The sequence below is a fragment of the Bombina bombina genome, chromosome 3, assembly GCF_027579735.1.
Source record: "Bombina bombina isolate aBomBom1 chromosome 3, aBomBom1.pri, whole genome shotgun sequence".
NCBI lineage: Eukaryota > Metazoa > Chordata > Amphibia > Anura > Bombinatoridae > Bombina > Bombina bombina.
In genome coordinates, this window is record NC_069501.1 from 521,610,845 (window position 1) to 521,636,179 (window position 25,335).

The following is a 25,335-nucleotide window of genomic DNA, read 5'->3' on the forward strand; positions in this document are numbered from 1 at the left end:
AGGCAGATTCTAAAGTTATATAAGTGATGACAGGTACTGAGTATGTTGTTTAGCTTATATAACATTTATATGTTACGTGCTGCATTAGTTATAAGAAACATACTGTAAAAGGTTTATATTGTAGTGTTATACAATATACAGAGATCAGCTGTAACTAGGCAACAAAAGATAGGTTTGTAGTATTTAAATAATTCCTGAAAAAGCTTTTCAATTCTTTTATTCATTGATGTCATAAATTATAAAGCCTAATTTGAGCCAATTTCTACCCCCAGCGGTAAGAAGGGGAGAGGTTCTGTATACAAGTTCCAGAGAAATGGAAATGCAGCAAGAAATAGAAAATAAAAGGAATTGTATGACAGACTATTTTCAAGCAATAATTGTCTATTTATTATCTCCATTAGTTCTCAGAGATTATGCTATGGATTTAGTAGTTTGTTTTGATTACCCAGATGATTTTCCAGCAAATCTTGCTTACTGATAGGGTCCAGCAGGATGAAATTATGTTTATCATTCCTGAGAGATACTGCTATTTACAAAAGCCATTAGTTTATTATTCACTCTAGATTATGGGGTCTATTTATGTAGGTACGGACAGACATGATCTGCTATAGCGAATCATGTCCGCCGCACATCGATAAATACCGACAGCATACACTGTCGGCATTTATCATTGCACCAGCAGTTCTTGTGAACTGCTGGTGCAATACTGCCCCCTGCAGATTCGTGGACAATCGGCTGCTAGCAGGGGGTGTCAATCAACCTGATCGTATTCAATCAAGCTGATTGCTGTCCGCCACCTCAGAGGTGGCGGATAAGTTAAGGAGCAGCGGTCTTAGGACCGCTGCTTCTTAACTTCCGCTTCAGTCGGAACTAAAGTGGACAGGGTCGGAAGCAGCTTCCGCTGCTTCATAAATAGACCCCTATAAGTGGAGCGCAAAATATTGCTTTAGCTAAAGCAATAGTTGCGCTCCACTTTGTAATACCAGCGCACGGTATTACAAGTTAATAGCAATGCGAACAATTGCTGGGAAGCATTGCACTCACAAGTGTGCGCTTCCATAGGAATCAATGGGAGCCTCGTTCTGATGCGCCATCACAGATGGCATCAGAACCTCAAGCAGCGAAGGTGGTAAGTAGAGCTGTGATGGGCGGCAGTTAGTAAATATATATGTATATAACTATATATATATTCATGTGTTAATATGTGTATATACACCCCACCCACTCCCACCAACTTTAGAACACACAAACTGCCTAGCCTATCAGCATTTTTTAAAAAAAAGTAAAAAAAAACTATTTTGAGGGCATTTGGGGCACTTTTAGAAACTTAATCAGAGATTGGATCTCTGATTCATTTTCTGAGCTTGCGGTAGCAATCACCAGGCACTTGTAATGGCTGGTTAATTTGCCCTTTTGCGGTATATGCAATAATTTAGTGCTCCACTTGTAATCTGGCCCTTAATAGGCTCTGTCCACATTTTTTTGTGGTTCCGCAACTTCACCTACATCTACGACAACTACACATTTTGTTGTCTCACCTTACATGACTTCTTTTGCATTTCATACACACCAAATACCCATACACACACACAACATATGATCACTGTTCAAGTAAATTTGTTAGTATTTCCAGTGCCTCACATTGACACCATAGACCATGAATAATTTTCTATTTTTTGAAAGGTCAAATGTATTTACTCATAAATAAACACTATTCAGTCACCAACATAAACATTCCATGTTTCATCAATATATGTAGCTAGATAATCCAATGAAAGCATCAATTTCCATTCATTTATTTGTTATAATTATTGGATATGGAAGAGGACCAGTAACATTATTATCTATCACAAGTTTTTTTTAAAATATATTATATAATTAAATATTTTCTTAAAATATTAAAAGCAACATGTTTTAAGAAGAGGATATTATTGCTAAATAGCTTGTTTATTTTTTTCCCCCCAGTCTAAATGCAAGAACAGATGAGAAATGTACGTTATTTTACATTATATATGAGGTAGAAAGAAGACAGAAGCCCACTCTGTTAGTTATCTCAGTGACCCAAAACAGTAGCCCCTGGGTAGTATTAAAATGTTGAGCAGGAACCAGGAGAGATCAAATTACTTATTTTATAAAAACACATTTACTGTTAAAGGGTTAGATTACGAGTGAACCCGTACTCTGTGCTCAGTTTTGTTATTTCTGTGCGCGCTTAGGAACACTAACTAGATTACAGTTGGGAAGGACAAATATCACTCCGCGATTGCATCCATACGCTCAAAAGAGGTTTAAAGGGTCGGTCAACACCAGAATTGTTGTTGTTTAAAAAGATAGATAATCCCTTTTTTACCCATTCCCCAGTTTTGCATAACCAGCACAGTTATAATAATACACATTTTACCTCTATAATTACCTTGCATAAGCCTCTGCAAACTGCCCCCTTATTTCAGTTCTTTTGACAGACTTGCACTTTAGCCTATCAGTTCTCACTCCTAGGTAACTTCATGTGCATGAGCTCAATGTTATCTATATGAAACACATGAACTAACGCCCTCTAGTGGTAAAAAAAACTCTCAAAATGCATTCAGATTAGAGGTGGCCTTCAAGGTCTAAAGGAATTAGAATATGAACCTCCTAGGTTTAGCTTTCAACTAAGAATACCAAGAGAACAAAGCAAAATTGGTGATAACAGTAAATTGGAAAGTTGTTTAAAATTACATGCTCTATTTGAATCATGAAAGTTTTTTTTGGACTTGACTGTCCCTTTAAGTTTTCCTCATAGACTTTAATGGAGCCTCATTTTCATGCCCAAAGTCTAACAGCCAGGCTCATGTAGCCCTTATTGCAACTACATGTTAATATGTATATATATATATATATATATATATATATATATATATATATATATATATATATATATATATATATATAGGGAGTGCAGAATTATTAGGCAAATTAGTATTTTGACCAAATCATCCTCTTTATGCATGTTGTCTTACTCCAAGCTGTATAGGCTCGAAAGCCTACTACCAATTAAGCATATTAGGTGATGTGCATCTCTGTAATGAGAAGGGGTGTGGTCTAATGACATCAACACCCTATATCAGGTGTGCATAATTATTAGGCAATTTCCTTTCCTTTGGCAAAATGGGTCAAAAGAAGGACTTGACAGGCTCAGAAAAGTAAAAAATTGTGAGATATCTTGCAGAGGGATGCAGCACTCTTAAAATTGCAAAGCTTCTGAAGCGTGATCATCGAACAATCAAGCGTTTCATTCAAAATAGTCAACAGGGTCGCAAGAAGCGTGTGGAAAAACCAAGGCGCAAAATAACTGCCCATGAACTGAGAAAAGTCAAGCGTGCAGCTGCCAAGATGCCACTTGCCACCAGTTTGGCCATCACTGGAGTGCCCAAAAGCACAAGGTGTGCAATACTCGGAGACATGGCCAAGGTAAGAAAGGCTGAAAGACGACCACCACTGAACAAGACACACAAGCTGAAACGTCAAGACTGGGCCAAGAAATATCTCAAGACTGATTTTTCTAAGGTTTTATGGACTGATGAAATGAGAGTGAGTCTTGATGGGCCAGATGGATGGGCCCGTGGCTGGATTGGTAAAGGGCAGAGAGCTCCAGTCCGACTCAGACGCCAGCAAGGTGGAGGTGGAGTACTGGTTTGGGCTGGTATCATCAAAGATGAGCTTGTGGGGCCTTTTCGGGTTGAGGATGGAGTCAAGCTCAACTCCCAGTCCTACTGCCAGTTTCTGGAAGACACCTTCTTCAAGCAGTGGTACAGGAAGAAGTCTGCATCCTTCAAGAAAAACATGATTTTCATGCAGGACAATGCTCCATCACACGAGTCCAAGTACTCCACAGCGTGGCTGGCAAGAAAGGGTATACAAGAAGAAAATCTAATGACATGGCCTCCTTGTTCACCTGATCTGAACCCCATTGAGAACCTGTGGTCCATCATCAAATGTGAGATTTACAAGGAGGGAAAACAGTACACCTCTCTGAACAGTGTCTGGGAGGCTGTGGTTGCTGCTGCACGCAATGTTGATGGTGAACAGATCAAAACACTGACAGAATCCATGGATGGCAGGGTTTTGAGTGTCCTTGCAAAGAAAGGTGGCTATATTGGTCACTGATTTTTTTTGTTTTGTTTTTGAATGTCAGAAATGTATATTTGTGAATGTTGAGATGTTATATTGGTTTCATTGGTAAAAATAAATAATTTAAATGGGTATATATTTGTTTTTTGTTAAGTTGCCTAATAATTATGCACAGTAATAGTCACCTGCACACACAGATATCCCCCTGAAATAGCTATAACTAAAAACAAACTAAAAACTACCTCCAAAACTATTCAGCTTTGATATTAATGAGTTTTTTGGGTTCATTGAGAACATGGTTGTTGTTCAATAATAAAATTAATCCTCAAAAATACAACTTGCCTAATAATTCTGCACTACCTGTATATATATATATATATATATATATATATATATATATATATATATATACAGTATATATATATATATATATATATATATATATATATATATAGTTATGTGTTTATATGTGTATATATGTATGAATATACATATATACACATATAAATACATAAATATTTATGTATATATTCATATACATATATATTTAAAGAGATTTCTATGTTAATAAATGTGTCACATAGGATCCCTATGTAAAAGCACTTCCATCCCGTTTTTTTTCTTCTAACACCTCCTCACTTTGAGCCCTTATAACTTATCCGTAAAATATTTTTAAAAAACTATTTCTATCAGACAGTGTTAATATGAGTGTTACTGTAAATTATAATGTATTTTTGAGGTATCTCATGCAACTCTTTCTAATAAGCCAGAGGTCTGCGTTTGGGGTGTTTACCAATACACAAAATGCGATCACAACCTCGTTGCTACAACCACCCACTTGTAATATGAAAAGTTTTCGGGTACGCACGAAAAGGCAAATTTTTACCCCAACTCACGCGCATGGGAGCATTGTGCTCCAACTGTAATCTAGCCCATAACAAATTATAAAACACTGGATAGAGTCTAATTTGTAACTAAAAATATATATTACTGCAGTAATAAAAAATATCTCAGCTTCTACTTTATTAGAAAAGGTTTTAAAAAAATTAAGTTTTTCAGATACAGATTTCTATTTTTGTTTAGTTTCATGTATTACTTTTTTTTAGAAGTGGAATGTATCTAAAGTTGCATATAATTTGAATACTTAACAATAGTTTGTGAATTAATTAATTAGGGTGTATGATTTTTCTTTGATTGATAATGAATGTATTTTTTTTACTTAAAAATGTTTGGTCCTCATTTAAATTTGTTTTAAATAAAGTGAATAATATGAAATGATAATGAGGGAAGCAGATGTATGTACCCTTGTAGCACTGTAAGATGCATACGCTGTTTAACAGTAAACTCTTTTAAAATACTCAAAATCTTCTATTTTGTTAGGATATTAATTGGCTCTGCAAGTCAAATTGCTTATATATAATAAATGAAAAAACACCTTAAAAAGATGATCTCAACTGATAATCCCTTTGGATGATTGAAAAGTGCTAAATGCTAGAATGTGGATAAACTCGTCACTCATCAGTTTAGGCACTGATATATTAGCTTGAGAAAGTCATATTTGAGTAGCAGAGTAAGTGTACTTGAATGGGTAAATATATATTTTGTCTGGAAACCAGATGGATATGGTATCTGTGGGATTCTGGGTCTTATAGGTCTATTGCCATTGCCTGCTTATTTTCATACTGAAATGGATACCCTGTTTTTAGGACCATCCACCCCACAAACTCACTCTTATATTGCCTCTCATTCTCAAAGATACAAAATGAATAACAGGCTTGGCACTAAACATATTACTCATTCGCATTGGCCTAGACCATCTGACAAGCAGAGCCACACTTACCACAGACTCTCATACTAATCAAATTATTCTCACAAGCTGGACCCTACTTAGTCTGCCTTATAATGGCCTAGTCCCTGCCACAGATGGGACTCCCTCAGTTTATTCCCGTTAAAAGGTTGGATCCTTACCACACCAAACCTAATTGGTTAATTATAGCCTGATCTGTCTTAAAATTGACTGACTTTTCCAGTTATGGGCCCCTATTTATCAAGGTCTGGTGGATCTGATCCGACAGTGTGGATCAGGTCCGCCAGACCTCGCTGAATCCGCCGTATTCAGCATTGCAGCTGCTAGTGCCGCCAGCAGGGGGGTGTCAATCAACCCAATCGTACTCGATCGGGTTGATTTCCGGCGATGTCTGTCCGCCTGCTCAGAGCAGGGGGACAGGTTATGGAACAGCGGTCTTTGTGACCGCTGCTTCATAACTGCTGTTTCTGTCGAGCCTGCAGGCTCGCCAATAACACGGGGCATCGAGCTCCATTTGGAACTTGATAGATAGGCCCCATGGTGTTTTATAGTATCCCCATTATGGAAAGATATGCGATTTACTCATTTATTATATTTTTCTGACAAAGGTATAGATTACAACTGGTGCCCAATCAACAGCGTATTATCTTTTGTGTGACCTTGCTCAAAAAATAAAACACAATCTGTTATTGAAAGTGAATGATTAAATATTTTAACCAAAGCATGTTACCTTAGCTGACACTTTTTTAGCAGACACTTTTAGTGGATAGAGCAGGAAAACCTATTATCGTGCTCATTGCTCTCGTATTACAAGTGGTGAATTAAATGTTGCGTTTAAGCACAATTCTAAATACTGATGCAAAATGTAGCACATTTAAGACCTACAGTAAAACATTGTTATTAGTAGTATGGCACAGAAAAACAAGAAGGACTCCACTACTTGCGCAGCATCGGCTTAGCAAAACCTCAGCTTTGCACTCAAGTGAAATTCAGCATTCATTTTGCTGGGCACCCCATAGAAGTCTATTATGTAAGGGATTTAGTGCCCCCTGCTCCTGCGCCTCCTAGACTATTGCTCAAGTGATAAAAAAATAACCTTGGATGATCGCAGAAATTGAAGCACTATTGATTGCACTGGAGCAATGTTAATGCTCAATAGTACTAATATTTTTGAGTTTCCCTAGGTATATATATGTTAAATAAGTGAAAGAGTCTAGTCAAAATTAAACTTTTATGATTCAGATAGGGCAATTTTAAACAACTTTCCAATTTACTATTATCATCAAATTTTCTTTGATCTCTTGGTATTCTTTGTTTAAAGCTAAACCTAGGTAGGCTCATGTGCAGAGGTAAAAAGAATACTAATATAACCTTGTTGGTTATGCAAAACTGGGGAATCTATACTATAACCGCGTTTGTAATGCGTCCGTTGCCAGTTGTGCACGTATCCTCAAAGGAATGTTGGCTGCGCGAGGCAGCCAAAATAATCCACCTGGATGCAGCGAAGCTGCATCGGAATTTTCGGAATCCACCTGGATGCAGCGTAGGCAAACAAAGCCTTAAAAAAAAGCATGCAGGGGGCGTGTCCAAGCAGCGTTCTGAATAGGACGCATACTCTGAGAGCTCTGAGCAGAGATTTCGATAATCCGCCAATTATTGTCACATAACAGCAAGTTTTAAGCTTATAAGTTACAGACTGTATGGTGCGGTCACTGGTGACCAAGCAGATATATTTCTTGCTGTCTACATGACGCTGGGGCTACAGATTGGAGAATAAGGCCTAAGGCTGCGGCCTAACACTAGGCATTCACCTCCCCCCCGGGAAGAGCCAGGTCATCAGTGCTGCCAGGGAGACCGGCTTACTGAACTCTTCACTCTCTATCGCAGACAAGATCTTAACCGAGCACAACATCAAGTTTGCAGTGGCACTATCATTCTAATCTCGCACTCAGCAAATCACCAAGAGATTTCCGCTTTACGGGACAAGTAGATACATAGCTGAAACTTAAACAGCCCTGAAAGATGGCGACTTTGCATGCTACAGAGAGTCAGATAAAATGTGATCTACACCTTGCAAATATTGAGAGGCTTATGGAGAAACTAATGGAGAGAGCCCCATTCGATGTTCTGATGAATAAGCTGTTTGGCGTTGACATGTTGATAACAGCCCCTGAAGAGGATACGAAACTTATCGCTCAAATTGGCGCCATAAGGAATGAGTATGCAGTAGAAGAATCGTACTTACCACAGAAGCCTACACTGATTAAACCTACAATTAACAGGCCAGAGGAACCATCTCCCACTCCGTGATCGGTAGTGGACCACAGTGATACACCCGACAATGTTGCCGGACACATGGAAGGGTTTCCACAAGTTAAAGCGCACCACGCTTTCGCCACAGTGTCGCTCCGGCTGAAACACTCCACGAGATCTTATCAGGTCTCTTCCATGGCTTAAAATCTGGCACCGGTGGGGCATAAAAGGGGAGCTCCCAGAATGCCTAGGATTGCTATACTAGCAGGCTTTAAGTCGCACAGTACTCGTGGGGCCGAGGTTTGCAGAAGAGGGCTCTTGGAACCGGATGGACTGTACTACCTCACACAGCTCAAGCCCCCTTCGGTGCCACAGCATGACTATAACCTAATACGATCCCGGACCGGGGAGACCTGGTGTAACAGACTTCTACAGAGAGAAATACTGGTCAACCCAGAAGCAGAACAATATGATCAGGCTATTGCAGGGGGGTGATACCGATATTACTCACCTCTAAGGCCATTGATACAAAAAGCAGTAACTATGCAAAGTTGTAGTGTTAACCGGTTTTACTCTGATTTATGATATATAGTTTATTTAGCACATATGTTTGTCCCATATGTTATTCAGTTAATATATTGCCTATGTCAGTTTTTTTGGGGGGATAGCTAATCTGTTGTGGTAATAAGATAAATGCAGAGATGGCCTGTTGATGCATTGTCTTTGGGTTGGCGGTCCTCTCTTTGCGGCTTGCGGCCGGAGCCGCGGAGCAGGGGATAGCGAATTAACATTGTCTAAGAACAAAAAGTACTAAGGTAGATAGCAAGCCAAAAATAGCCTACCACAAACACCTTTGCAGACAAACTTTAAGATTTAATTTACCTCCTCTCTTACTTGTATATACATTTAATTAATTAAAATAAAGAAAGTGAAGGTACTCCCCCGAGATAAGACCAGCAGAGATGCGAGATGTTATGTTCACAAAAAAAAAAAAATTTGGCTCGGTTTGGGTCCCTAATATACATGTTTTGCAATACTTGGTTTCCACTTATATCTCCTTAATTTGTTTTTTCTCATATCCTTTTTGTCTTTGTTCGTTTTATGGTCTAACCACATATAAACCCCATGATACCTTTACTTGCATAGAGTCCGTGAGAGGCTCATTTAGATAGCAGGGGCGAAATTGAGGTTCAATGATAAATGATTTTGGCTTTGCTTCTTGTCTTTCTGATCTTTAAAAAAAATATAATAGATCCCGCTTGCAAGGCCAAACTTGTGTATATCCTTTTAGCAGAACTATAGAATCCAGATCTTATACTTTAACTACTACTGATTCATGTAGCTGTAAACTGTATGAGTTTTACTTAATCTATAACTGATGTATGGCTTCAGCATTATAATGTATTACATTTGTGCATTTTTTTTTTTTGTAGTATCCTATGATCTCTTACGTTCTGTTGTAACACCTCATATTATTTCAATAAAGCTTTTGAAAATAAAAAAAAAAAGCATGCAACCGTCCGCACGAAATAGCAAAAAAACACATAAGAAATTTAAAAAAAAAACTAATCGCCCGCACAAAGTATTAAGAAAAAAAAACTAACCCCCCTCACAAAGTATTAACAAAAATTTTTAACCCTTAAACCGCCAAACCCCCACAACACAAACTACCTAACCCTTAAACAGCCAACCTCCCACAACGCCAAATAAATAAATGACAACATTAACCTTTAAACCGCCAAACCCTACAACACCAATTAACTAACTATACTATGAACCCCTAAACTGACAAACCCCCACATCGCAATAAACCTAATTAATCTATTAACCCCTAAACCACAAACCCCCTACATTGCAATAAACCTAATTAATCTATTAACTCCTAAACCACCAACCCTGCACAACGCAAATAACTAATTTAATTTCTAAGCCCCCTAACCTAAACCCCCCCTAAATTAACCCAAACTACTACTAAATTACAATTAAAATTAAAAATCCTAACAGTAAATTACAAAAAAATTAATCTAAGATTACAAAAAATAAAAAAATAAACAAAATAAAAAAAATTAAACCTAATCCATATGAAAATAAAAAAGCCCCCCCCAAATAAAAACACCCCCTAATCTAAACTAAATCACCAATAGCCCTTAAAAGGGCCTTTTGTAGGGCATTGCCCTAAATTAAACAGCTCTTTTATGTTTAAAAAATACTAAGTCCCCCCTAACAGTAAAAACCCCCCACCCACCAAAATAAAGAAACCTAACACTAAAAGAACCTAAACTACCCATTGCCCCTAAAGGGGCATTTGTATGGGGCATTCAGCTCTTTTACAAGCCCATTAAATCCCTAATTTTAAAAATAACCCCCCCAAAAAAATAAATAAATAAAATCTAACCCCCAAATAGGTACTCACCGTTCCTGAAGTCTGGTGGAGAAGGTCTTCTTCCAGGCGGCTCCATCATCTTCTATCTTCATCCGGAGCAAAGGCGGCGCGGAGCTGGCTTCCCCGATGCATGGATCCTCAGTGGCGGTTCTAAGTGGTGGTCCTCAGCGGCAGTGGTCCAAAGCGGTGTGGAGGCTCCTTTTCATGCGATCGTCCGCCCATACTGAAGATTAAATGCAAGGTATCCCATATTTATTGGGGTACCTAGCATTCTTATTGGCTGAAATCTTGAAATCAGCCAATAGGGTGAGAGCTACTGAAAACTCATTGGCTGATTTGAACAGCCAATAGGATTTCAGTAGCTCTAATCCTATTGGCTGATTTAAAAATGTCAGCCAATAGGAATGCAAGGTACCCCAAATTGAATGCGGTACCTTGCATTCAATTTTCAGTGTACACCAGAGATATCGGATGAAGAGGATCCTCCATGTCGCTGAGGATCACCACCGCTAAAGACCACCCCTTAGGACCGCCGCTCCGGATCCCCATATCGGGAAAGACTGTTCCGCACCTCGGCTCTGCGCCACCTTTGCTCCGGATGAAGATAGAAAATGATGGAGCCGCCTGGAAGAAGACCTTCACCGCCAGACTTCAGGAACGGTGAGTACCTATTTGGGGCTTAGTCTTAAAGGGACAGTCTAGTCAAAATTAAACTTTCATGATTCAGATAGGGCATGCAATTTTAAACAACATTCCAATTTACTTCTATTATCTAATTTGCTCAATTCTTTAGATATCCTTTGTTGAAGAAATAGCAATGTACATGTGTGAGCCAATCACACAAGGCCTTTATGTGCAGCAACCAATCAGCAGCTACTGAGCATATCTAGATATGCTTTTCAGCAAGTGATATCAAGAGAATGAAGCAAATTAGATAATAGAAGTAAATTATAAAGTTGTTTAAAATGACATGCTCTTTCTAAATCATGAAAGAAAAAAATTGTGTTTCATGTCCCTTTAAGATTAGTTTTATTTTTTGGGGTGTTTTTTTTAGATTAGGGTTTTTAGTAAAATGCCATTTTAAGGGCAATGCCTATACAAGTGCCCCTTTAGGGGCAATGGGTAGCTTAGGTTTGTTTTAGACTTAGTTATTTTTATTTTGGGGGGTTGGTTGGGTGGGGCGGTTTACTGTTAGGGGTTACTTTGTGATTTTTACATGTAAAAGAGCTGATTTCTTTCGGGCAATGCCCTACAAAAGGCCCTTTTAAGGGCTATTGTTAGTTTATTGATAGATTAGGGGGTATTTTCATTTTGGGAGGATTTTTTATTTTTATAGGGGTATTAGTTTAGGTTTATTTTTTTTATTTTGGATAGCTTTGTTTATTTGTTTCTGTAATTTACATATTTTATTTTTTGCAATATCACCTTTGGGATTTGTAATGTTTTAAACATAGACTGCCCTCTGGGCAGGATTATCACCTATTAGGTAATAAAGGGATTATCTATATTTTTAAACAATAAAAGAGAATTAAGTATTGCACTTATTAAACACAAAATCTGTTTGAAAATCCAAGATGTGTTAAAACTAAAATGGATTTTTAAGAGATAAGGGAGGTTGCAATTGGAACATGTTAAAAATACATTTTGCATTCATCCTTTAGTGCAACCATAGTTTAAATTTGATTTTATATGAACTGTTATTGTAACATTTGCAATGGCTTAAAGGGACACTGTGACTGAATCCAAATATTTTCTTTCGGGATTCAGATAGAGCATGCAATTTTAAGCAACTTTCTAATTTACTCCTATTATCAATGTTTCTTCATTCTCTTGCTGTCTTTATTTGAAAAAAAGGCATCTAAGCTTTTTTTCTTGGTTCAGGACTCTGGACAGCAGTTTTTGATTGTTGGATGAATTTATCCACCAATCAGCAAGGACAACCTAGGTTGTTCACCAAAAATGGGCCGGTATCTAAACTTATATTCTTGCATTTCAAATAAAGATATCAAGAGAATAAAGAAAATTTTATAATAGGAGTAAATTAGAAAGTTGCTTAAAATTTCATGCTCTATCTGAATCACAAAATAAAAATTTTGGGTTCAGTGTCCCTTTAATGGCTTTGTCTGAAATTTGCTTTTTTTACCTCACTTTGGCATTCAGTAGTTTTCATTTTTTTTGAAGTGACAAAAACAAATTTGAATATTGTATAAGTGTGTAAGTTTTGCTTATTTTAACCCGTTAATGACCACAATGTACCCTATATGTCACTGGTCGTTAAGGGTTTTTTCAGGACATAATAGCACAAGTCTAGCAAGAACACGCTATTAATTACCTCCCTCCAGCAGGCTTTGTGGAATAGAGCAGTCTCAACGCTGGTGGCAAGGCCGCGATATAAAACAATCAAGTCCCAAAAAAAGGCCAACGACATACAGGGTACGTCGCTGGTCCTTAAGGGGTTAAATAACATTGTGCTGTTTACGTCTCCTAACTAGCCCCAAAGTTTTAGATGAATACTGATGCATACAGACCTTCAGACTGCTTCTGTTTGTACAATGTTTTTTTTCATATACAGGGGAGGGGGGCGGTTCTGCTATCGACCCCTTTCAGTACGTGTCCCAGGCTAATCTCATTAACAGTGTTAAATTGGGAACTTCTAAGTAACTTTTTAAAAGGTTATAGACTGGATTTTATATCAGTATCTGTGTATATTATTCTTTATAGTAGTGTCTATTACATGCAGCTAAATGAAAATTGGTGTATACTGTCCCTTAAATGAATTAATAAATTGTTATATATGTACTGCATATATATATATATATATATATATATATATATTTCTAGCTACATACCAGTTAGATTTAATGGATTAAAATGATATATTTTATGATTTATTTTTGATGTCACTGTTTTCCAACTGTTTGACATTTTCCACGGCTTCAAAAACAAACGCTCAAGGTTTTTAATAATATATCCTGTCATTTTCATTGTAGACAAGGGGAACATGGAACTCTTTCAGAAATACTGCACAATATTACATTGACTTGGTGTCATACCATCCATCTGCTGTTGGGTAAGTAATTCTAGTTTTAAAAGCAATCAACACTTTGAAAACCTTGCATTGTATGAGTTAAAAAAAAAATTAAAACTGATAATTTGATTGATAATTTCAGAAATATTATCAGACATTAAAAGCTAGCTCCATGTGAAGTCTGCTATTTTAAATACCACACATTCCATTTTAATTATTTGCCTTGTTGGAAATATAAATAATTTACTACAGTGATCAGCTCCTATGAGCTAAGTGCATAAAATATTTAACAGTTATTTAATTTTCCTTCAGAACTTTCATATGCAATTTTCACTTTGATTCATTGGGTGTATGCTATATCTAGTTGCAAAAAAAATAATCACTCCATGTAATTTACTGGATTTTATAAATACACTTAAATATTTCTTGTCTGCCTAATTATGTGTGAATGCATCTACAAAGGTGTGTATATGTGTTTGTGTGCATGAATTTTGGAAATATTCTAATAGTATCTATCTATTTGCCAAGTCATAAATGAAAGCAAAGAAATGTATTAAGGTTACACAGATTATCCTGAAGTAACCTTTCTATTTGATATACTGTACGTAGATGTAATGCCATTTGTTAAAAAGGAATCAGATACTATAATTTGCTTTGCTTCTATCTGATGCAAATGTTTGCTATATGAACAATCATTAGCTTACCCCTTTTGTGCCAAGAGGAATTTTAAGGCATTTATACAAAAAAGTTATTAAAGCTGAAAACCGCATAGAAGTTTTGTAAAACAACAGCTACTATGATGGATTTAAATTAATAATTGTATGTCAATCAGCAAAATTAAATATAAATATTTATATATATATATATATATATATATATATATATGTGTGTGTGTGTGTGTGTGTGTGTGTGTGTATGTATGTATGTATGTATGTATGTATATATATATATATATATATATATATATATATACTCTCGCCGGCCACATTATTAGGTACACCTTGCTAGTAGCGGGTTGGACCCCATTTTGCCTTCAGAACTGCCTTAATTCTTTGTGTTATAGATTCAACAAGGTGTTGGAAACATTCCTCAGAGATTTTGGTCCATATTGACATGATAGCATCATATACAAAAAAGTTATTAAAGCTGAAAACCGCATAGAAGTTTTGTAAAACAACAGCTACTATGATGGATTTAAATTAATAATTGTATGTCAATTAGCAAAATTAAATATAAATATTTATATATTTATATATGTGTGTGTGTGTATGTATGTATGTATATATATAGACAGGTAGAAGAAAGTGCACTCCAAAGGACTTACTTGTTGATCCACTTTATTGTGAACGTTTTCGAGCCTGACCAGCTCGTCCTCAGACAGACAAAACAACAACGATATATATACTCTCGCCGGCCACATTATTAGGTACACCTTGCTAGTAGCGGGTTGGACCCCATTTTGCCTTCAGAACTGCCTTAATTCTTTGTGTTATAGATTCAACAAGGTGTTTTAAACATTCCTCAGAGATTTTGGTCCATATTGACATGATAGCATCACCCAGTTGCTGCAGATTTGTCAGCTGCACATCCATGATGCAAATCTCCCTTTCCGCCACATCCTAAAGATGCTCTATTGGATTGAGATCTGGTGACTGTGGAGGTCATTCGAGTACAGTGAACTAATGTTCATGTTCAAGAAACCAGTTTGAGATGATTTGAGCTTTGTGACATGGTGCATTATCCTGCTGGAAGTAGCTGTCAGAAGATGGGTACACTGTAGTCATAAAGGAATGGACATGATCAGCAACAATACTCAGGTAGGCCATGGTGTTTAAACAATGCTCAATTGGTACTAAGGGGCCCAAAGGGTGCCAAGATAAATATGCCCCACACCATTACACCGCCAGCCTAAATCATTGATACAAGGCAGGATGGATCCATGCTTTTGTGTTGTTTACGCCATATTCTGACTCTACCATCTGAATGTAGCAGCTGAAATCGAGACTCATTAGACCAGACAATGTTTTTCCAATCTTCTGTTGTCCAATTTTGGAGAGCCTGTACAAATTGTAGCCTTTAGTTTACTTTTCTTAGCTGACAGGAGTGGCACCTGCTGCTCTAGCCCATCTGCTTCAAAGTATGACTTGTTGTGCGTTCAGAGATGGTATTCTGCATACCTTGGTTGTAACCAGTGTTTATTTGAGTTACTGTTTGTGTACCTTTCTTTCATCTAGAACCAGTCTGCCCATTTTCCTCTGACCTCTTCTGACCGCTCAATGGATATTTTCTCTTTTTCGCACCAGTCTCTGTAAACCCTATAGATGGTTGTGCTTAAAAATCCCAGTAGATCAGCAGTTTTTTAAATACTCAGACTAGTCCGGCTGGCACCAACAACCATGCCACGTTCAAAGTCACTAAAATCCCCTTTTTTCTCCATTCTGATGTTCGGTTTGAACTTCAGCAAGGCATCTTCACCACGTCTAGATGCCTAAATGCATTGAGTTGCTGCCATGTGATTGGTTGATTAGCAATTTGTGTTACCAAGCAATTGAACAAATTTTTCCTATTTTAGTTAAAATGGGGAAAAAAGTAGAAAGGTCACATATGATGATATGTGAACTTTTTTGTCAACTGTACTGTAGTATTGAATTTGTTGTATTATTTAAATGGGACAAGAGTTAGCCAAACAGAGGAGGAAAGGAATTTGGGAGTAGTAATAGATAACAAGCTAAAGATGGGTGCACAATACAGGGCAGTGGCTACAAAGGCTAATAAGATACTAGCATGTATTAAAAGAGTCATTGATTCAAGGGAGGAAAGCATAATTCTGTCACTATATAAATCCCTGGTAAGACCTCACCTTGAGTATGGAGTGCAGTTCTGGGGGCCGATCGCAAAAAAAGATATTGCAGAACTAGAAAAAGTTCAGAGAAGGGCCACAAAGCTAATAAGGGGAATGGATAATTTAAACTATGAGGATAGGGTAGCCAAACTGGGTCTGTTTTCTCTAGAAAAAAGATGCTTGAGAGGGGACATGATTACTTTATATAAATATATTCAAGGCCCATATACAGAGATGGCAGAAGCTCTGTTTATTCCAAGAAAATTGTTTGTGACAAGAGGTCACAATTTAAGGTTGGAGGAAAGGAGATTTAATCTCCTGCTAGGGAAAACTTTTTTTTTTACTCTAAGAGCAAAAAAAATGTGGAACTCATTACCAAAGGAGGTAGTAAATGCCAATACCCTAGATACATTTAAAAATGGTTTAGATACATTTCTAGCTAGAAACAAAATTCATGGATATGATTGCTTTTATTAAATGGGTCACCTTTTAGTGGGATTAATGTAAGCTCAACTGGAGCTTTTTGTGAGTATATTAGATTTTTATAGGTTGAACTTGATGGACTTTGGTCTTTTTTCAACCTCATCTACTATGTAACTATGTTACTATGTGCTGGAATCTAATTCATGTTCTATGCAATATGTTGGACAAACTTCTAGAATGTTTAATAATAACTATGAAACTGTTTAATGGTTTTCATTTCTCTTATGTACCTAATAAATTTGGCAGGTCAATAAATGTAAAGTTTTGTCAAAGAGGGAATTATTTTGGATTTATAAAATGCAGATAAACATTCTTTTTTGTATGAATCAATATTGGGATTGGTATAAATTACATTGTAAATTGAAATGGTAGTTTATGTATTTAATCTGGATTATAAATACATTAGTATCGTTGAGTTAAACATTTGATGTAGTGGCATATTACCATTTTTGAAAGATTCTTATTGTGGTAGTTTACTTTCACTTTCAAATGTATAGTCCTAAATGTGTTTAAATTATTGTTTTTAATGCAATGGGGTTTCATTCGATCAGTTTTAACATTCCTTGGTGATCACAGGTTAATTTGTGACATCATATTAAGCAGGATCCAACTGGTTATTGTGTTTTTTAAATTGTTTGGCTGTAGTGGTTAGGATACAATATGATTAATCACTGTGAATAAGCTTGAAATGCATAAGATTTAAAGGTTACCTTCATGATGTACCTTATTTTAATGAAATTATAGTATAATACAATTTATTTATTTTTATTTATTATAGCTCATAAGTGTGACTATGTTTCTTTTCTTTTGAAATGTTGTCATACTTCTTTGCTGAACCATTAAAACAAATTGCCAACTTTATTTTACATAACTAGAAAATTAGTTTTTGACGAGTGAGTTTTTTTTTTTAGTAGTCTGTGATATTTTTTTTTCTTTTTATACATTTTTATGGCTTTTACAGGAAAGCTGAAGAATAAAAGTAATTATCAGGTAATATGATTGTAGCAGATAATACCTCTTAGATTCCGGTGAGAAGTGCTACTTTTGGCTTTTTGCAGGGATTTCAAACTTGACGCCATAGTTTACGTTTAGTTTGGCTGTGTATCTTTTGCTGTGGTTGTTTTTGTAAACTTTTACAAAAAACACGTGAAAGGTCTGCAATATGCCCTTAGGGACTTTTTTTATGTGTATAACCAAATATTCCAGTTATACTAAATATGTAATTTGAGCAGGTTTACTGATTAAGTGCCAAATCTTCTAATGTATTGGAATGGCTAAGTAAAAGAATTACTAAAGTTTCCATACAATGTTTTTGTATGTAATTTCTGCTGAATTAGAATGGGGGCAAATGTGTCTTTCATTGGTGATGTACTAAGTTTAACACACCCAATATTTCTTTCTCTTCAAGTATATAGAAGTGTTAACTGGATTTATGCTTTCCTGGTACAAGGGATAAAGGGTGTAGCTGGTGAAGTTTTTAAAGGGATGTTAAATGCCTCTCGCATTTGTTTAAAACTCATGCTTGGCTCGCTCCCTAGAAAGGCCAGAAAGCAAGATGTGGGGGCATATTTATCAAACTCCATATGGAGCTTGATGCCCCGTGTTTCTGGCGAGCCTTCAGGCTCGCCAGAAACACAACTTGTGAAGCAGCGGTCTAAAGACTGCTGCTCCATAACCTGTCCGTCTGCTCTGAGGCGGCGGACAGACATTGCCGGAAATCAACCCGATCCAATACGATCAGGTTAATTGACACCCGATTGGCCGTGAATCTGCAGGGGGCGATATAACAAGAACTGCTGGTGCAATGATAAATGCCGACAGTCCATTTGCACTTTCTTAAATAGGCCCCATGGTCTTGAAAATGCTGCAAATTGCCTAAACAAGCTATTGATTTGCTACATTTTGAAGATTACACAATTTGCGTGTTGGTTTTTCTATGGAGCATGATGGGACAAGAACAGTTTTTACAGAACGCAAATGGAATTTAATGTCCCTTTAATGGTTTTATAAGGCCTACAAAAATAAATAAAAAACCCCCAACAAAAGCAGCACTACTTTGATGCATCTGTTTTGCTTAAAAACTTAGACCTGATATATAAATACACACTTTATAAATATGATTTATTTTTAGTAGAATATTTTTAGTATTTTAGTAGACTGCTTAACCAATAATTATTTATTTTTCTCCATAGGAATCAAGTCAGAGACTACATTAACTTGCTTTGGGAGTCTGATTTTCATGATAAGGAAGAAGCAAACAAATATAATTAAATCACAATCTACAGAGAGAAATTAATTACTTTTTTAAACATGTAAAATTGATTGACCTGAATGCTATTATATCTTGTTAAAATGCAATAAATTTTGTTATTACAATGTTTATTTATAGCATGCAATGGAAATAGCTATACTTATTCAATGTGAGAATTAAATGGTTCATGTCTGAGCTGATAAAACAAAACTGTAAGATAAAGACTTATAGCCTAGAGGAGAAAGGGGTGACATTTTTTCAAATGTATCAGACTATTTAATTAAAATATAGAAGGAACAATTTAAAGAGACATTTTTATACAAAAACGACAAGCTCAAATTTGTTAGGAGCTGCAAGCCTTGTAGCATTGATTGACGGGTTTACTGATTGTCTGGCCATTTATGTCCTGCTCAGGAGTGTGACTGTACATATGTTTTAACCCCACGTGCATGGGTTTAAGACATATTATGGTAGAGCCAAAAATACAAAAACTGACACGATTTAACAAATTAGAATATGTCATTTTTGCAAAATGAATGTCCCTTTAAAGTATTAGTACAAAATATTATGAATTGAAAAGGGTAGTCAATGTAACATAGTACTGAAAAGTATTCAAAGCATTGCAAATATAGAAGGTATGTACTTTACCTTAAAGGGAGTAAAATCAAGATTTCCACGCTCTAGGGCACCCTCTCCAGTGTCAGGTTCTAGCTATTGTCACCAGTGTCCAGTCCAGAAGTCTTTTTTTCTTTTTCTCTAGGTACAGTCAGGTCTACACTTAACATTTGTGGGGGCCTGGGCAAGATCCCTCAGCCCAACCCCCTTATTCATCTTCCCTTGCATGCCCTGCCCCCTGTATGGTTCTCCCCTGTGCCAACATTTAATGTGTCCTATATAAAAAATAATACTATATATTACATCTCCTTATACCATTAACACTTTTTCATAAACTAAATACAGAATGTACATGGCATCTTCTCATACCCCCACTCAGTGTGGGGCCCGTAGCAGGTTATTTTATGCCTTACTGCCTGCCCCATAGACTCTTAAAAGAGCGTGCTCTGGTGGTCAACAATCAAGGGACATTTTCCAAAACTTTTAAACTAAACAAGGGCCTTCTTTTACTACAGAAATATGTTTCAGTTCCTTTAACTCAGATGGAAATAGTTTCAGAAATAGTTTATGGAAGTATTATTTTATTGAAAGGGTACTAGAAGTGAAAAAGCAATAATATTGACAAATACAGTATTGACCTTTAAGAATGCCAGTTTTTTTTTTTTTAGGCATTGTTTGTATGTGCTTTGAAAGACAATGTTTACATTTCTTATGTTTATTGAATATTTTTAGGCTCTATATTTAATGAGAATAGGTAGCAAAATGAATACCTGTCTGCAGCGATTTAAGTCAATATAATCACAATAAAATGGAAATTAAATATGTAAAATATGCTTTAGTAATTACTGGTCTACCTTTAGTTATTCCTTGAAGGAAATAGAGTACAATATATAGAACACAAAAGAAAGGGAACAAAGTCTCAAAGTGCAAAATCAGAAAAAACGCAGGGAAGCCGTTGCATATAGCATAAGAATATATACAAGGGAGTCTCTTAAAGCATCCGCATCCAGGTACATAAGTGTTGAGGAACATATACCAAAAATCCACCGTGAATAGGGTACAATCTCTATAGCACACTTGCCCTGATACAGTAAAACACAAACTGATTGTTGAACTTGTGGCAAACTCAGTATAGGTGGAAAGGAGACCGTGCTATGCTGTCAGCTGTTAATGAGAAGCTCTCTCAGGCTATCAGCCAGTGGTACACCTCCCAATTTAAATCCCACCTCTCTAAGCTCAATGTTGCATTACTATATATCCATCATTATTATTATTATATAACAAGCAGAGTTACCGTATCGCTTCGGTGCTAATCATAGAGATTATTCTGAAGTGTCTTACTGGTGTCCTCCGTAGTGGATCATCATGCCCTCTAATCGGTTCTCTCCCCATACACTCTGCTTCACTTTTCGCTCCGCGCTGCACCTTTTCAGCTAATGCCATGACGTCACAAGCACCTGAAGCCCTTGAGAGTCCTGGGCATGCTAAAAGGAATGGTGTCCCCGTACTCCACAAATATGACTGAAAAAATAAATCCTAGCAAGTCCAGGTTGATGAGTGTATGAAATAATCCAAGGAAAAGCGTGGTAAAAAGTAAAAAATGCTATATTATGTATGGTAGCAAGCATACAGACTAAAAAAAAGGGAGCTAGTAAAAAAATATATCCGACCGGTTTCAGCCCACACTACCGTAGTCATAGATATAATTAGTCTTAACACATGTACACAATTGCAATACGTATAGAGAGGGGAGAGAATAAGCGAATTGTGTGTGTTTCGAATTAAGAAAATGTGAGGGAAAAGAAGGGCAGCATTTGTTGAAAGGTACAACAAGAGGAAAGTAAAATACCAACACCACCTCCTTGTCTATTATCAGACCAAGGAGTGTGGCGGAAGTGAAGACCCCCATGTGACAGTGCAGCGGCGGAAGCAGTGTCTGAAGGAGAGAGCCAGGTTTCTGTGAGAGCCAGAAGATTGAGAGAGTGGGAGATAAAGAGGTCATGGATAGAAGTGAGCTTGTTGCAAGCAGAGCGAGAGTTCCAGAGTGCAATTTATACACTGTGGCCCCTCCCCTAGGGGAGTGCCATTAAAAACAAACTAAGCTCTACTAAATGCTTGTATATCTGAAACTTAAAGACACAGTTCAATTATGGCTCTCATTTATATAGTTATTATTTTACTTGCTATTTGTAGAAATGTAAATATATAAATCTCACTGCTACATAATACTATTCAATGTACTATATAGCAAGATATGAAAAATTAATTATATAAGCTATTGTAGCCATATATAAGGAACATATATGTGTCTCAAAGTGGATAGGATGGATACATTTGAACCGTGAGGATGTAAGGGAGACTAGTGAGATTGAAAAGATGATACTCAAAGCTCCTAAAAATGTTCATTGTGATATAACGAATCCCTGACTAATATATGCAATATTAGGGTGGTCTTTGTGGGAACCACCAAGTGCAGCTATATGTAACAGCTATATTGTTGATGTTTAGCAGGATGAGGACTAAAATGTATATAACTAAGAAAGATAAATAGGAGCGCCTATGGCTTAGGTACAATCAGGGATCACACTCAGGGTGGGTTATGTACTAAAATTGATTATTTATTATAATATATAAAATTAAAACCTCATAAAAAACAAAGGGTACTACTAAGTTACAACAGTTTCTTGTTTAAGAATCAATCACATGCAAAAAATATGCAAAAAATAAGCAAAAATAAGCAAACATATATGGCAGGATTTGTATCCTCAATTACAACAAGGTTTTTATACCAAACTATAGACCTTCACAACAACCAGACTCAACGACTGGTCAATGCTATTATGCACCGTATGTGTCAATATAAATTCACACCATATACGTATATGTGCGTGAACAGGAGACAGTTACGATCTATGTTTCAGAATATTAAGATACAAATAATTCTGAGTACTAAAAACGGTGATCTAATATGTAAATGTGAAAAACGTGTAAAAATAGTGTTAATTTTAAAAAATCACATGGAAAAAGATCAGAGACTCTGAAAAAAGTAAAATGAGACAAAACCGGTTTGTCAAAAATGTGAATTAGATAACAGGGTGATATAAGCAAAAATAACGACCAAAATGTGCAGAAAAGTGATCAATGTTGTGCAAAAAAGGTGCTTCTGTGCTTGACTCCTAATAGACAATAGTGTCTGACTCCAATGGATTGCTAACAATTGACAAATCCAATCAATATATCTTTGCAATAATAACACATGAAAACATAAAAAACATATCTAAAAAGCAAATGGCCAATAATAAAAGTCCTAAAATATTGTCCAGTTTAATGGTATGGTATCAAACTTACCCCCAAAGAACTGGCTGTGGCTCAACATGTAAGCAAACAGAAATAGCAACCACAGAGTCACAGGTTCAAATCCCCACACAGCCCTTCTTAGCAGAATGCCTCCCAGACCTTTAAAGCTTTGGGGGTAAGTTTGATACCATTTGAACTTCACCCTAGAGGCCCTTTATGTGAGGTATTCTTTCTGTTTTTTCACAGATTCATCCAGCAAGTATTAGGACTCTGGATCAGGATACAATCCAAAGTTGATTTGGTTTTTTTCTCCCTCCAGTCCCATACCAGTGTGGACCAACAATATTGGACTTTAAACTGGACAATATTTTAGGACTTTTATTATTGGCCATTTGCTTTTTAGATATGTTTTTTATGTTTTCATGTGTTATTATTGCAAAGATATATTGATTGGATTTGTCAATTGTTAGCAATCCATTGGAGTCAGACACTATTGTCTATTAGGAGTCAAGCACAGAAGCACCTTTTTTGCACAACATTGATCACTTTTCTGCACATTTTGGTCGTTATTTTTGCTTATATCACCCTGTTATCTAATTCACATTTTTGACAAACCGGTTTTGTCTCATTTTACTTTTTTCAGAGTCTCTGATCTTTTTCCATGTGATTTTTTAAAATTAACACTATTTTTACACATTTTTCACATTTACATATTAGATCACCGTTTTTAGTACTCAGAATTATTTGTATCTTAATATTCTGAAACATAGATCGTAACTGTCTCCTGTTCACGCACATATACGTATATGGTGTGAATTTATATTGACACATACGGTGCATAATAGCATTGACCAGTCGTTGAGTCTGGTTGTTGTGAAGGTCTATAGTTTGGTATAAAAACCTTGTTGTAATTGAGGATACAAATCCTGCCATATATGTTTGCTTATTTTTGCTTATTTTTTGCATATTTTTTGCATGTGATTGATTCTTAAACAAGAAACTGTTGTAACTTAGTAGTACCCTTTGTTTTTTATGAGGTTTTAATTTTATATATTATAATAAATAATCAATTTTAGTACATAACCCACCCTGAGTGTGATCCCTGATTGTACCTAAGCCATAGGCGCTCCTATTTATCTTTCTTAGTTATCTTCACCAGACCTAATAGGGGGTCTTCTTAATAGTGTAGCCGGTACATAGTCATAGGCGCTGTTTGCCCTCCAACTGTTTCTCTAAAATGTATATAACCCAAGGATCAAACATATCTGTCATTAGGACAGTATTATTAATACCTGTATCCCTTATATATGCACAAAGGGCCCTCTCAATTGGAGGGAGAACATACATTTAGGCCAAGCAAGTTATACCAATAATGGTACCCCTATAAACCTTAGGTCATCTATGCCAATAATTAATAATGTTGAATTCAAAGTTGAAGCCTCCAGGCAACAGACTACAAGCTTATGTATCCAGTAGATTTCCTGTCTGGACAGTATCTGAAACTTGTCCCTCCCTCTTGGGGGTCTAGTAATTTGCTCGATAGCCTGCCACCTGAAGGTTCCAACTTCGCCGCCAAGTATCTCCAAAAAATGTTTAGCGAGTGCGGACACCGCTCTCTCTTGGGACACATAAGACAGATGTTCTCTTATGTGTTTGCCTACTATATGGGTAGTCCTCCCTACATATTGTTTGCAATATTCTGTGCATTCAATTAAGTATATGATGTACTTGATGCCACACTTAATACAGCCTTTAGTGTCAAATACTTCCAAAGTCGAGGCTGAGGTGAAGGTCTTGGACACATACATGTGGTCACACGATATGCACAACTTGCTGCCGCATTTGTACGTGCCCTTAACCTGTAACCAAGAGCTACCACTGCTTTGTTTCTGGAGTAAACTTGGAGATAACAAGTTACCCAGGGATAAATTACATTTGTAAACAAAGTTTCAGCCATCCCTGATGGTCTTGAGTAGGATCTTATCCCTGCGAAGGATAGGTAGATTTTTTCTAACCACCTGGCAGACCTGATGATATTGGTTAGAATATGCTGTTATCAGGGTAGGTTTAGTTTTAGTACCTGATTGAATCTGCATAGTTTTATTCTTAGGTTCAAAAAGCTGTTTTCTGTCCATTTGGTTTACTTCCTAAAAGGCTTTGTTTATGATTTCTTTGGGATAACCTCTGGCTTGTAGTCTCTTTTTCAGATCTTCACTCTCTCCAAGAAAATCCCTCTCTAGGGTGCAATTCCGCTTTATCCTCATGA

General features: G+C 36.5%; 1 protein-coding gene across 1 annotated transcript in view; it reads left to right on the forward strand.

Annotated features, from left to right (window-relative positions):
- The window catches only part of C3H3orf85 (chromosome 3 C3orf85 homolog), a 41,620-nt gene extending 21,025 nt beyond the window's left edge, over nucleotides 1-20,595 (forward strand). The window contains exons 3-4 of the mRNA XM_053704754.1: nucleotides 13,544-13,623; nucleotides 19,099-20,595. Coding sequence (XP_053560729.1) covers nucleotides 13,544-13,623; nucleotides 19,099-19,177 — 159 coding nt within the window. The 3' untranslated portion in view covers nucleotides 19,178-20,595. The remainder of the gene's footprint in view (nucleotides 1-13,543; nucleotides 13,624-19,098) is intronic.
- Nucleotides 20,596-25,335: the final 4,740 nt, after the last annotated feature.